General features: G+C 38.3%; 1 protein-coding gene and 1 pseudogene across 1 annotated transcript in view; both read left to right on the forward strand.

The window, feature by feature from the left end:
- Positions 1-15,322, forward strand: part of CPLANE1 (ciliogenesis and planar polarity effector complex subunit 1) — a 122,636-nt gene that overhangs the window by 16,863 nt on the left and 90,451 nt on the right. Inside the window, exons 12-17 of the mRNA XM_028098015.2 lie at positions 68-276; positions 677-757; positions 3,800-3,964; positions 6,932-7,105; positions 12,313-12,541; positions 13,664-13,803. Of these exons, the coding sequence (XP_027953816.2) occupies positions 68-276; positions 677-757; positions 3,800-3,964; positions 6,932-7,105; positions 12,313-12,541; positions 13,664-13,803 (998 nt within the window). The remainder of the gene's footprint in view (positions 1-67; positions 277-676; positions 758-3,799; positions 3,965-6,931; positions 7,106-12,312; positions 12,542-13,663; positions 13,804-15,322) is intronic.
- On the forward strand, positions 11,701-12,253 carry LOC114204726 (mitochondrial import inner membrane translocase subunit TIM16 pseudogene; annotated as a pseudogene).

Genomic DNA, 15,322 nt, shown 5'->3' on the forward strand with positions numbered 1-15,322 from the left:
GAGGCTGTACTCCTTTTTATTCCTGGTCTGAAATTTGGCTTTGATGATCACTTAATTTTGTGTGCAGATTGATCGTTCTCTGGAGAGTGTTGTACAAAAAAACCGTATGGTATCAAACACAATTAAGTCGAAGACTTCCTGAAGGTGACAGACAGTTAACTGAAAAAATGACACAGGAAGCATCTACTGTCAAGGCTCTGTTATGTCATATACAGGCTAACCTACAGACTGCTGGAGTTCACTTGAACCAAGCCTTAGAACTTAAATCTATCAATGGTCAGTAGTTTATAAACATTTTCTAACTGTGAATAAGCAATATAGTTAACTGGGCTTTGATATTTATTTATTTATGTATGTATGTATTTATTTATTTATTTGACAGACAGTGAAAGAGGGAACACAAGCAGGGGGAGTGGGAAAGGGAGAAGCAGGCTTCCTGCCGAGCAGGGAGCCCCATGCGGGGCTCGATCCCAGGACCCTGAGACCATGATCTGAGCCGAAGGCAGTCGCCCAACCAACTGAGCCACCCAGGAGCCCCTGGGCTTTGATTTTTTTAATTGGTTGCAATTATTTGTTTCTCAAAATAGTTTCTGGCTGAGCTGTATCCAGTAAATTTTAAAATGAAGTAAATTTTTATAATATCATTAACCATGATTGATTGTTGAAAACTTTGTAGGTGAAGAGTGTTTCCTGTTAGGATCATATGAAAAATCTGTTCAACTGTGGAGGAAAGCTCTACAAGAATCTCAAGAGAAAGGTAAGAGAGTGTTAAAAAATAATATTTGCCATAATATTGGTAGGAATGTATTTTGGCATGCTGTAGAGCTTAAAAATAATTCCAGATTTCTGAGTGCTCACAATTTCTTAATGCTCAAATAGAATACACCATTGTAGGCACCTTGACTATCAGAAATATTTAAAATTATTTTTACTCTTGGAATTTGTAGCACTAAGAATTTTTCCCATTATTTATAGATAAGGCTCCTTCTGTCCTTTTTTTGGTTAGTGATGGGAGTGACTGATTATTGATGGGGAAAAAATTAGATTTATATCCTAAATAAAATACTGTTTTGTTTTGTTGGCCATTTGGGGAAAAAATTAGATTTATATCCTAAATAAAATACTGTTTTGTTTTGTTGGCCATTTACCACCTTTTTACAGACTTAGAGAAATGTGGAGCTAAGGCTCTCTGCCATGAAGTAATTCGACTTTAAGAATTTCCTGTGAGTTAGACTGATTGTTGGATTAAGTATGGGCTTCATGGAATTTTTGATGAGACTAGAGGAATGTAGATTCTAGAAACTGGTGATGGCTTTTATGGTATTGAGGGTTTGGCTAGGATGACAAGTTCTCAGCTAGCGACCTTGGAGCTAGCCATGACTATAACTACTACATGGTCAGGTTTGGCCAATTATTAAGCTTATTTTCCGACTGCTTTGCATATTTCACTCATTCCCCTATTTTAATCAGTATTTATCAAGGCCCTGCTATGTCCCTAGTACTGTATTAGGCACTAGGAATAACTGAAATAAATAACTTTACCCACAAGTTGCCCACGATGTGGAGGAGAGATTACATAAAAAACCAGTACTTTTCTCATTATGTTGTTTGGTAGATGCTGGGGAAGCACAGAAGAGCACTTTGCGCAATCTGAGGCTGGAGTGTAAGCATTAGTCTGGGGAAAACCTGGAGGCGTTGACATTTAAAATTGAATATAAATTAGCGAGCTAAAATTGTGGTAATGGTTTAAAGAAGGAGGTAACATTATAAAAACAAAAAGGCGTGAGAAACCATGGCAACTTGGTAAACTGGAAGTTGTTTAATAGGATTAGATTATATGATATATGTATTCAGTATTAGGGGCAGGGTGGTGAGAGCTAAGTTGAGAGGTATGTAGGGAATAGATGATAAGGAACATACCGTATGCAATGCGAAGGGATTAAGATTTTATCCAAACGAGATTGGGATCAGTTAGATACTTTATGTAGGAAAGAGAACTTTTCAAATGAATATAGGCCATTTGGAAAGATTCTTTTGGTACAGTGTGGAGGGTCATTTGTAGGAATGTGGTGTAGATATGTGGGTTTCACATGGAAGCAGGAAAATTAGTCTGTTGAGTAGGTCCTGAAAGCAATGTCAAGAGTACTGGAGAGCAGAGGTTACACTTGACAGACAATAGTTTTGATCAGTTGGAATTGTGACTGAGTAGATCTGGAGAAAGAAGTCTAATGTAGTTCTCACATTTGGGGATTATTCAACTGGATGAAGAAATGTGGCATTCAAGGAGATGAGAAGTTCTCTTGGAGAAAAGTTTTCATAATGAATTCCATTATGGGGCTCCTGGGTGGCTCAGTTGGTTGAGAGACTGCCTTTGGCTCAGGTCATGATCCCAGGGTCCTGGGATTGAGTCCCATATCGGGCTCCCTGCTCAGCGGGGCGCCTGCTTCTCCCTCTTCCTCTGCCTGCCACTCTCCCTGCTTGTGCTCTTTCTCTCTCTCTCTGTCAAATAAATAAAATCTTAAAAAAAAAAATGAATTCCATTATGGACCTTTACATTTAATTTCATTTCCAACTGTATCCACTAGGAATGGCTTCTGATAATGGAGACTGAAAGTAATAATGGTTTCAACAAGAAAGAAGTTTATTTCTCTTTCTTACAAAAAGAGACCAGAAGTTGACAGTCTGGGGCTGTTTGGTGTTTCCGTGGTCTAATTAAGGACCTATGTCCTTTAGTTTTTCTACTCAGTCGTCCTTAGTGCATTGCTTCTAATCTTAAGGCCATTACATGAGCTAAAATGGGTACCGGAACTCCAACCATTGCATCCATATTCTAGACAGGAGAAAGGAAGGGAGCAGGAAGGGCAAGAAATGGTGCACCTCCAAGCTGAGTTACCTGCCTTTGAGCAGCTTTTCTGGAAGTTCTACGTAGTGTTATCTCTTGGTCCAGAACTCAGTCTTTTTTTCATGTGGCCACATCTAAGTGAGAAATTGTGATCTGGGTGCATTATTTATTTTTTAAAGATTTTTTTTATTTTTAAGTAATCTCTACACCCAACGTGGGTCTTGAACCTACAACCCCGAGATTAAGTCTCATGTTCCACTGACTGAGCCAGCCAGGTGCCCCTGGGTGCATTGTTAACCCCAAATAAAATTGGAATTCTTTTACTCAGGAAGAATGGATAAGGTATCAGTTCTAAACACCCATTAGATACTTGGACGCAGTGGTCAGGGGCTCCTATCTCATTGGATAGTGCTTCTCCTTTGGGAAGTCTCTTTGACTAACTGATCTATATATGGTTTCTTGGGGTTTTCTTTTTTAGCATGTTTCCTTCTGTTTTATACCAGGTATACTTGAGATAGTTGTTGTTAATGGACTTTAGTGCTGAGATGCTAAGGATTTGCAGCTCTCTTGGGATAAAATCTTAGTCGTTCTAGGGCCTGATGAAAGATAATAAAATAGTTCAGAACTTAAAATGAGAAAGAACAAAGTATTGCTGACCTGTTTTAAGGAAAAAACCTTTTTATTGAAGTATAAAACAAATACAGAAAAATTCACATAACCTGAGTGTACAGCTTTCATAAACTGAACATTCCTGTCTACCTTGCACCCAGATTGAGAGCATTACCTTGCTGGGGTGCTTGACTGGCTCGGTTGGAAGAGCATGTGACTCTTGATTTTGGAGTCGTGAGTTTGAGCCCCACGTTCAGTATAGAGATTACTTAAATAAACTTAAAAAAAAAAAGGAACATTACCTTGCTAACATGTTTTTAATATAAGCTTAATTCTTTCTTGTTTAAGGAGGAAGAAGAACATGTTTTCTTCAGATACGCTATTATCTTTCTCTTTTATACTGCTACCTCTATAGCTATAACTTAAATGATGCTCAAGGATTGTGTGATCACCTAGTAAGAGAAATTTTGAGGTTGTCCCATCTACCTGTAAAAGAAAATGAGGATTATTCAGGTATGTATTTTGACAGTCAGTATGTTTAATCTCATTAATTTGTATTCATAGGTTTAGATATGAAATTGCTTATACATAAAAGTTGGTTGCTCTGACTAAATTAGGGTAGAGTGAATTTTGACCTGTCAGCTTCTCAATAGCAAGGATCATGGGTTTTTCTTTTTTTTTCTTTTTTTCTTTATTTGAGAAAGAGCAAATGAGAGAGAGAGCCAGCACAAGCAGGGGGAGGGGCAGAGGGAGAAGGAGAAGCAGACTCCCCACTGAGCAGGGAGCCTGATGCGGGGCTCAGTCCCAGGACCCTGAGATCATGACCTGAGCCAAAAGCAGATGCTTAACCGACTGAGCCACCCAGGTGCCCTTGTTTTTTTTTTTTTTTAAAGATTTTATTTATTTGACAGAGACACAGCGAGAGAGGGAACACAAGAAGGGGGAGTGGGAGAGAGAGAAGCAGGCTTCCCGTGGCGTGGGGAGCCCGATGTGGGGCTCGATCCCAGGACCTGAGCCGAAGGCAGACTCTTAACTGCCTGAGCCACTGAGGCGCCCCAAGGAAACTCATTTAGAGATTCGGTGCCCAGCGTTTTTAATTAGAGTCTGGTTGGTCATGTATACCCCCTCTGCCTAGCCCATACCAAAATTCTACTCTCAGAAGAAAAACAGGTGTTCAGCATAAACCACATTGTTTGTACAAACAGGTCCAGTAAGCCATTCTCATCAGTTAAGGTGGTGGAAATGCTTCCCAAATCCAAGTTCCCAGATGCCATCCAAGGACCAACATTATACGCAAGCATTTCAAGTAGTCAGGCCTGTTCTGTTATCTCTTTCCTGCACATTACCTTATTATATCATTGTATATAGTCATAATTTAATTTTTATTGCATAAGGTTGCCATTATTAACATCATCAGGGTGCCACATACAGAATTACTGTTTCAAATTTTTTTACTTCTGAATTGATACAGTTTTACTCTGTGACTATCTTTTAGAATTAGGTTGCTCGCCATTTAAGGACCTTATTTTTGAGTTTCTAATAATGAGTTTTGTATGAGTAGAATTACTGGAAATCTTGCCTTTGTATAATTCGTACAGCAAGGTTAATGAGGAGAAAATTATTCATACCCATGTATTTTTAAGTTCAATGTGAAGAAATAGTATGGTTTTTCCAGAATTTAAATGACCAAATGAAGAATACTGCTTGAAGGCTAATAAGATTTTCTCAAGGGGCACCTGGGTCGCTCAGGTGTTAAGCGTCTGCCTTTGGCTTAGGTCATGATCCTGGGGTCCTGGGATCGAGCCCCGCATAGGACTCCCTGCTCCGCGTGAAGCCTGCTTCTCCCTCTCCCACTCCCCCTGCTTGTTTTCCTTCTCTCGCTATCTCTCTCTGTCAAATAAGTAAATAAAATCTTAAAAAAAATTTTTTTTCACAAGATTCCCTTTATTAAGAAAAGCTTAACAATAATCTTGAGTGCCTACTCTGTGAGAGGAAGAGTGTTACATGCTGAGGTATACAGTGACAAGATAGAAGTGGTTCATATGAATATAGAACTTAATATTCTTGTGAATATGTATCAAGTGACTTCTGGGAAAGAAAAATATTTTGCTATTGTTGGGGCCATAAATTTTCTTTTTAATTAATTAACTAATTAATTAATTAGAGGGGAAGAATGGGAGAGAGAGAATCCCACACAGGCTCCACACCCACCGCAAGCCCACTTGGGGCTCGATCTCACAGCCCTGAGATGGTAACCTGCGCGGAAATCAAGAGTCGGATGCTTAACTGACTGAACCACCCAGGTGCCCTGGGGCCATAAATTTCTAAAAAATTAATGTTAACTTTGTATTTATCTATATTTACTAGTTTAACTATTTTCAGATTTCTGAATGCCAGTTTATATTACTGAGTTTTGATTCTCAAATAGGGACGGCACATTTGCTCCTGCAGTTTATATATCAGAATCACCTCAGAAATCCTGGTGTAATTCCCGCTCCCCCACCCATTTTCTCCCTTCACCCCACATTTTCCTTTTGTCCCTCCCTCCCCAAAGAATCTTACAATAGTGAGCCACTCTTACTAATGGGAGTATATCCTAATCGCCAGATGTAATGGTACAGAAAACAGCATTAAGGATTACTGTTCTATGGGCGCCTGGGTGGCTCAGTTGGTTAAGCGACTGCCTTCGGCTCAGGTCATGATCCTGGAGTCCCGGGATCGAGTCCCACATCGGGCTCCCTGCTCAGCGGGGAGTCTGCTTCTCCCTCTGACTCTCCCCCCTTTCATGCTCTCTCTATCTCTCTCATTCTCTCTCAAGTAAGTAATAAAATCTTAAAAAAAATTACTGTTCTAGAGGCTCTTGGGTGGTTCAGTTGGTTAAGCGGCTGCCTTTGGCTCAGGTCATGATCCCTGGGTCCTGGGATCGAGCACTGAGCATTGGTTCCCTGCTCAGCAGGGGTGTCTACTTCTCCCTCTCCCTCTGCCCCTCTCTGCGCTTGTGCTCTCTCTCTCACTTTCTCTCTCTCACATAAATAAATAAAATCTTAAAAAAAAAAGAGTCATTGTTCTAGTGCTTTTCAGATTATTTTTATAGTAAACTCTGCCTCCTTTCATCAAAGAAAAAACATTGGAAAGGGAAGGAAAAGGGAAAATAATGAAATTTAAGCTTGCAAGTCCATCATGGCTGGATTGTGTTGTATTTATCCTTCTGTGTTTTAAAATAAAACTGGTAACTTGAAGTAAATAAAATCATCAGTATTTCTAAGTGCATGTGCTCATAATTGTGAGCTAACTATTTTTGTTTTATTGTCCTCAATAAGCATAGATACCTATTATAAATTAGCTCATACAGGTCGTGGGTGCTCATCTGAGAAAAAAAATTTTAATTATAATTTTCTTCTTGTATAATGTTGGGAACTTAAATATTACTGCTTTTAAGTTTGATCAGAATCTCCTTTGGTCATTTGCTGTATTCCTTAGTTCCTGAGAAGTCTCACTGTGAGTTTGGAATGACTAGAAATGTTCGTCCTGAGGCGGCAGTGAGGGTTATCCAGTCCATGGCTCGTTTCATGGCCGCCTATTTCGCCAATCAGCTGCTTTACATTTTGCCACCTCACAATGTGAATGTTCTTCCTCCCCTTCATGTTAAAACAGGTAATACAGTAACTAGATAATTTTCTCACTTTGTTTTTTCACATACTATTTAAAATCAACCTATATAGTGAACATTATTCTATGGAAATAATAGTGTTCTAGCTTAGTGTGTGATGCACAGATTCTCAGTGACTATAAATGAATAAAATCTGAGAAAGGTATTGCTTGGGTTTGTTTTTATTGAGTATGAATTTTTAATTACAAATTTTAGACAAATTGCTATTTTTATAAAGTTTCCATTTTTAAAAGGACTGTCATTTATATAAAAATGGAAATTTAACAAATTTTGAGTATGCTAATTTAGAATTTAATTTTATTTGGATGATTTACTTTTATAATTTTCTTTGGATCATTTACTTTCCTCTAATCATTTTATTAATGTCAAAATGTACCACAGATTAATGCATAGAGAACTGCTCTGCTCTTATGGAGAGAAACAATGTACACAGATTTCTGTGATGTTCATTTTATTTCACTGATTTTATTAAGTGTCTGCTGTGTGCCAAGCAGAGTTGTAGGTGCTAGAAATATATTAACTTGCACCATATGAGATTAATATTATGAAGATACTTGTAGTTCTTTTGTTTTGATGTATGAAACAGACTTATTCTGACTGCCATGAACAAAACAGATAAAATACCTGTTCTTTTATGGAGTTTAAATATAACATCTAATTAAATATACATCTAATTAATTAAATAACATCTAATAGCTTGAATCAGAAAAATAAATGAATACATAAACAAGTGGTGATAATTGGCATGCAGAGAGTTGAAGTAGAGTAATGCATTGTGACTGAGTGGGTATTTCAGATGGTGAATTTGGGAAAATACTGTCTGAGGGTGGGGGGGCCATTTAAGATGAACTCTTAATGACAAGAAAGAGCAGCCTTGGACCCCTCAGGACTTACAGCATTCTAATTGAGCTTGTGCAGAAGCCCCAGAACAAGAACAAACTTGATGCATTTGAGAAACTGAAAGGCTGGTGTGGCTGGAGGAGAGAGGGTGAGGTGGAGAATGATATGAGATGAAGTCAGAGATGGGGCCAGATGTTGTGAACCAGGGGAAAGAATCTGCACTTTAAGTACAGTGGGGTTTCAGCAGGAAGTAACATGAACTGATAAATATGTACACATACATTAGAATAGTACAAGATGTAAGGTAATTAGAAGTTTAATAGAGGGGGTGCCTGTGCCTGGGTGGCTCAGTCTGTTAAGCATCTGCCTTCAGCTCAGGTCATGATCCTGGAGTCCTGCAATGGAGTCCTGTGTTGGGCTCCCTGCTCAGCGGGGAGCCTGCTTCTCCCTCTCCCTCTTCCCCTTTCCCCGCTTGTGCTCTCCCTCTCTCTCTCTCTCGTTCTCTCTCTCTCAAATAAATAAATGTTTTTAAAAAGTTTAATAGAGGTAGCAACAAGTAGTCAGCAAATTTAATCACAGAACCGTGAATTTTGAACTATGTGTTCAGAGTCTTCTGTAAATGTCTAAAGATGTGGGTTGGAGCAGAGGACTGTTTGTACCCACTTGAATACTTTAGCAGTAGTCCTAGTCTCTCTTCTCACCTGGGGTTCTTCGGGAGGTTCTGCTCCCTAGAAAATCATGTGTGTGAGGTAGGATCAGAAGGGAACTTGTCTCATGGCTTCTTTTCTAGTAGGTCCCTACTTCCTTGGGAAAAAATGTTGGTCCCGACCTGATTCTGGCTTCTTTTAGGGACTGGTATGAACAGAAACAGGTGCTCAGCTTTCACCAGGCTCTGCCTGCTGCTCTCCTGTCCCTGCCCACCATTGTCCTTTTCTACCATGTCCTAACTCAGATTCAGCTGGTGCTCCCTGCCTTTCCTCCCTTACAGCATGTGCTCCTTTCACTTTAATGCTTTCCTCTAAGCCTCTCAGATACCTATTACTTATTTCCTTGTACATTTGATATTACAGTTGACCCAGGAACAACATGGGGGTTAGGCGTGCTGGCCCCCTGCATAGTCAAAAATACACACATAACTTTTGACTCCCCCAAAAGTGAACTGTTGACCACATGCTTTACTTTGGTCAACAGTAAGTTACATATTTTGTATATGTATGATATACTGTATTCTTACAATAAAGTAAGCTAGAAAAAGAAAATCTTAAGGAAATCATAAAAAGTACATTTATATTACTGTACTGTATTTATCCAAGGAAATTGTGTTTGAGTAGACCTGCACAGTTCAAACCTATGTTGTTCAAAGGTCAACTGTATTTATTATCATTAGAGTGGTTTTATATTTAAGCTCTCTTTTTTGTTACATCCCTAAGTACTTACCACCTGTGTTTTCTATTTTTGGTAGTAAGGTTTCTGACAACAAATTGTGTCTTTAATCCACCTTATTTCACTAAAGAGGAGAGGTAGTACTCCATGCAGTTTTTTGAAAAACCTAAAAAAAAAAAAAATCAAATCCTGACTTAGAAAATTTGTCTCAATTTCTTGTTTTCCTATCCTACATTATTTATAGGACTTTGCTGTTTGCCATGACCTTTATCCTTTCAGATCACTTTGCATACCTAGGGAAGATCTTTATCACATTGTAGGAAGAAAGGTGATAGAATTACTGAATTGTTTTTGGACATATTCATAAACATTCATAAAAGCTCAAAGACACACGTTTTTATTCCTTGTGTAAATATCTTCCCAGTGAGAGGGTGGGGAAGAAAGTTTTGTGATCTCTTCCTAAGCCTGAAACTGTGATTATTGAAAATTTAAATACCAGAAATTTGATATATATCCTTTAGTTTCTTTAATTTCCTAGTATCTTGAAAAAGGATATCCACAGGCTTGACTTAAAAATAGATTTTATGTTAATCTTTTTAGTCAGAACTAATGGCAGAATGTATTGAGGATTTGAGTTGCTTATTTGGTGTGATGCTTGCTGTATGAAAGCAATAAAATTTTCAGAAAATTAAATCATTCAAGTTCTTTTAGTAGTATGGTACCTTGCTCATAGTAAATAAAGAAGTAGGAAAAATTTCGTCAATCTCCAGGCTCTTTGCCTATGCAGAATAACAATCAAGTGAATGACAAATTTTTGTGTTTCTATCCAAATGTGTTTGTCAGAAAGCTAATGTGTTATTGTTTGGAACAGGCAGAGACTAGGTCACGTGAGAAACTAATCATTTCAAGGAGCAGGAACCCATGCATACCATTTGCCAGGTTTATTTTGAGGAAGTGAGTGGGAATCTTAGCAATATGTATTTTTAAAAAAATTGCAGTTCAGTCATTGTATTTCCAAGTTGCTTATTCACGTTACTTTAATTAGGGAAAGGTATGGAGGGCTAGGGAGAAGGATATCACCCTTTGTATTTAATCACAGGCCAGACTGAAATCTTGTCCATTTAGTCAGGATTATTTTCTACTTTCTTATAAACACTGATATATTGAACACTTAAATGCTTGAGTTTTACCTCAAATTAGTATTTTATTGCATGGCACTATGAGGAATACAAAGTCATGTAAAATGTGTCTCTGCTCTCCAAATTTCTAGTAGGAGAAATAGAAGTGTATTTTAGTCAGCCCACAGTAATAAATTGTACATTGTGGCCCAGTATACTTAAGTGTGTATATATATGTTTATATTATCTGACATAAAGTTTTCATTAAACTGTATTTATATTTATTTTATGTAATGTACTCAATGCTCTCTCTTCTCTCTGTATCCACTCTGTTCTTTTTCTTTTTTTTTAAGGTTTTTTATTCATTTATTTGACAGAGACACAGCGAGAGAGGGAACGCAAGCAGGGGGAGTGGGAGAGGGAGAAGCAGGCTTCCCACGGAGCAGGGAGCCCGATGTGGGGCTCGATCTCAGGACCCTGGGATCATGACCGGAGCCGAAGGCAGACGCTTAACGACTGAGCCACCCAGGCGCCCCTCTTTTTCTTTTTTTAAAAATGCTGTCATTTACTTCATGACCCAGTAATGAGACGTTTTCTTCAGTGTCAAAAAAAAAAACAAAAAACCTAGAGTATATTAAGTATTATTTTAAACCATTTTTTAAAAAATATTTTATTTATTTAGAGAGAGGGAGAGAGCATGAGTGGGGGAGGGGCAGAAGGATAGGGGGAGGGAGAGAGAATCCCAAGCAGACTCTGCACTGAGTGCAGAGCCCAATGTAGGGGCTCCATCTCACGACCCCGAGATCATGACCTGAGCCGAAACCAAGAGTTTGACGCTCAGCTGACTGTGCCACCCAGGCGCCCCCATTTTAAACCATTTTTTAAAAGATTTTATTTATTTGAGAGAGAAAGAGCATGAGCAGGGGATAGGCAGGGGGAGAGGGAGAGAGAGGTGGGAAGCAGACTCCCTGCTGAAGGGTGGATCCCTGAAATCATAATCTGAGCAAAAGTGAGATGCTTAACCAGCTGAGCCACCCAGGCACCCCTATCTTAAGACATTTTTCTTGTTAGGATTTTGTGTAGAAAATACTAATTAAAGAGATAGGGGCTCCTGGCTGGCTCAGTCAGTGGAGCATATGACTCTTGATCTTGGGTTTGTAGGTTTCAGCCCCACATTCCGTGTAGAGATTACTTAAAAATAAAATCTTAAAAAAAAAAAGAGAGGTTGGACCCGCCGGCCACCCTTGAGTTGGAGCCGCGGGGCCAGGAAGCCGGAGCCCGCGACCCCGGGGCGGAACGGCCACCATGGCCAAATACCTGGCCCAGATTATTGTGATGGGGGTGCAGGTGGTGGGCAGGGCCTTTGCCCGGGCCCTGCGGCAGGAGTTTGCAGCCAGCCGGGCAGGAGCTGATGGTCGAGGATGTGCTGGACACCAGTCTGCAGCTGCCTCCAACCTGTCTGGCCTCAGCCTCCAGGAGGCCCAGCAGATTCTCAATGTCTCCATGCTGAGCCCCGAGGAGATCCAGAAGAACTACGAACACCTATTCAAGGTGAACGATAAATCCGTGGGTGGCTCCTTCTACCTGCAGTCCAAGGTGGTCCGAGCCTGGGAGCGCCTGCAGAAGGAGCTCAGGATCCAGGCCCAGGAGAACAGAGAAGGAACAGATGCTCAAAACGTGACCACTCAGCTCGTCCTACTGCACCCTGCCCACCTCCTCTTAATTTATAGTTTGGTAATAAATGTCTTTTCCAAAAAAGAAAAAAAAAAAAAGAGAGGTGTAACTGTGTGAGGAGGAGTGAGTTCTGATAAATGTAATTGTAAAATTCGTTTTCTTTTATTTACTCATAGAACAGTGCCTTCGACTTATTCCTCTACAACACTCTGAAGTTGCCAGTGTTGTAAGAGATCAGAATCTTTCTGATGTGTGGACAGTTGAATATGCCTTTGAATTATTACTTATTGGTGGCCTGATTCCAGAGGCTGTGTGGTTGGCACATAAACTTGGAGACTGGAAGACATCTCTTTCCATTGGTGTGGGCTTCCAACTGTTCTGTAAACATGATAGAAATTTCATAAGGTATGTATATTTAGGCAGACTTAGATTAAGAAATAGTACCATAGTATCATCTATTTTTTTATTTCTCTCATTGCTGGCATTTACACATTTTGTGGAATCCTTAGTCCAGCAGTATCCAATAAAATTGTTTTCAGTGTTGGAAAAGTTCTGTATGTGCAGTCCAGTATGATAGCTGTTAGTCTCATGCAGCTATTGAGCACTTGAAATGTGGCTGGTAAGACCAAGGAACTGAGTTTTCAATCTAATTTAAATTTAAATAGCTAAATATGCAGCTGGTGGCTACTATGTTGAACAGCTTAGCAGCTTTCTGGTGTTAAAACTTAAAAAAAAAAAACAAAAACTTTTATTTAGCACATTTGTTAGTAATGCCCTAAAAAGGCTTTTAGTCAATGGGAGAGTTTGTCTATCTTAAGTAGGATTTGAATTTTAAGCTAATCGATCTAATATCTGTATTTTAACTTTTTTGAATATTATGGTATTGCTGTATCTTTGATATTTTTCAGTTCAATAATACAACATATATTTATTTATTAAGTAACCTTTCTGTACCAAGCTCTGCCAGGTATTTTAGTAGATATAAACTTAAATGGCACATAATCTCCATATCGAAGGCATTTATAGTTTAATAGAAAAATAAGGACAAAACATTATTCTAATTTAGATAATGTGGTAAGAAAAGTGCCAGTGGAGCAATAGTATGAAGTGGGCATAGGACAGGAAATACTTTATGTAGGAGATATCATTTGAGATGGGCATTGAAGGGAAGACAGGATCTTGACAAATAGAGTAGCTGTAGGGAGGGAGAACATTCCACACATGAGCAAAGGCATTTGGCAAAAGACAAGTTTGGTGTAGTTTGGATAGAGTAGACTGTAGGGTAGCAATGGGAAATAATGATGGGATGATGTATTAGTATCATAATCATGGAGAGCCTTAAAAATCTCCTCCATGCCTTATTTCCTCAATTATTTCTTTTTTCCCCTAATTTCTTTTTAAAATAGAGGATGAATAAAAAAAATGAATTTCATTGTTTCTTAAAATTTCATGCTTAGTTCTTAGTGTGTTAATATTTTCTTTTTTTCAGAATTTGGGTTCATTTTTCTTAACTTGATGTGATTTCAGGTCCAACAAAAAGGGTCTAAATTTACCAATAAATTTGACTCCAGCACAAATTTTCCGGGAAAAACTGCAGTGTTTTTTAGGTCGGCCAGCCTCTTTTGAAGCAAAAAATGAAATGGGCTCAAAATACAAACAGTTCACAGGTGTGTTACCTACATATATTCTGACAGTGTATCAGCTTAATTAATATAAACCTCATGACATTTTAAAAAGCTTGTACTATCCACAAATATATTAAACTTTGCAGTAAGCTTCATCAAAGATAAAAGTTTGCTACTTATTCTTAATCATGGGAGCATTCAAAACTTATGCCAGCTTAAAAAACAATGGTCAGTAACTGAATGATACTCTGATTTTCTGTATATATCTTTTTACTTAGTTGTATTTTGTTACATTTGGATTATTTTCTTTTGTAGTCATATTTGTAGAATCAATCTCTCACACATGAGAATACTTAAAAGTGTTTAGTTCAACTCTTGCTGAGTGCATAAATCAGAGTTGGTTTTGTTTTTAGTTTGAAAAGTTCAGAGTGGCATTACAAAATTAAAAATAATGTAATATCACATATATTTCATAGATTTACCCAGGAGCCTTATAAAATTTGTCTGTTTTATAGATGGAGAAATTTAGATGAAAAGTAATGAAGTCAGGTATTTAAAGTTGTATGTTTAATGACTACTGTGGGACCCTTTGGTTTTATTAGTGCATGTCTCCATTAAGCAGGGACTCTATATTCTTAGAACCTACTAATTATAACTTCTCTTTCCAGAAAGAACTCATAATACTTGGAAATCTGACTAAAAACTTTTCTTTGATAATTTTCTGTCAATATTTTTAAATTTTTAAATTTTTATTTTTAGAGAATTTATGTATTTATTTGAGAGAGAGAGAGAGCAAGAGAGCAGCAGAGAGAGAGAGAGAGGAAGCAGGCTCCCTGCTGAGCAGGAAGCCCAATGCGTGGCTTGATCTCAGGACCCTGGGATTGTGACCTGAGCTGGAGGGAGACACTTAACTGACTGAGCCACCCAGGCACCCCTGTCAGTATTTTTTTAAATAAATGAAAAGATAATGTAACTACATGAAAGTTGGTTTTGAAAAAAAAGGACTAGAAAAGTCCCAGTCTGAACTTACAGTTCTAGCAATATGTTGTTTTAAATAATCTGCAAAACTTTCCCATAATAAATATATAGATAAAATGTGTTTCTAGATAAAATATAAAAATACACATTTTAAGGCTAATATATAGAGAAAGTAGGGCAAATTTCCAGGAGTCAGAAACAAAGAGGAAATAGAAACTCAGTGGATTCCACCCCTAGGTATTTACCTAAGCATAATAAAAACGTAGAACCACCCAAAGACCTGTATACAAATGTTCATGGAAGCTTCTTCATAATAGTCAAAAACTTGAAACAACTCCAATGCCCGTCAACTTGTAAACAGATAAACAAATTTCAATGTATCTATATAATAGAATAATCAGTAATGAAGAAGGGCAAACTACTGATAACATGCAAAAACATGGATGAATTGCAGAACCATTGTGAGGAATGAAAGAAGTCAGAAACAAAGATTACATATAGTTTGATTCCGTTTATGTGACATTTTAATAAAAGTAACACTGTAAGGGGGGCACCCGGGTGGCTCAGTCGGTTGAGTGTCCTA

This window comes from Eumetopias jubatus, unplaced genomic scaffold, assembly GCF_037043125.1.
Source record: "Eumetopias jubatus isolate StellerSeaLion01/CBP00866 unplaced genomic scaffold, mEumJub1_p1.0 scaffold_5, whole genome shotgun sequence".
Classification (NCBI taxonomy): Eukaryota; Metazoa; Chordata; class Mammalia; order Carnivora; family Otariidae; genus Eumetopias; species Eumetopias jubatus.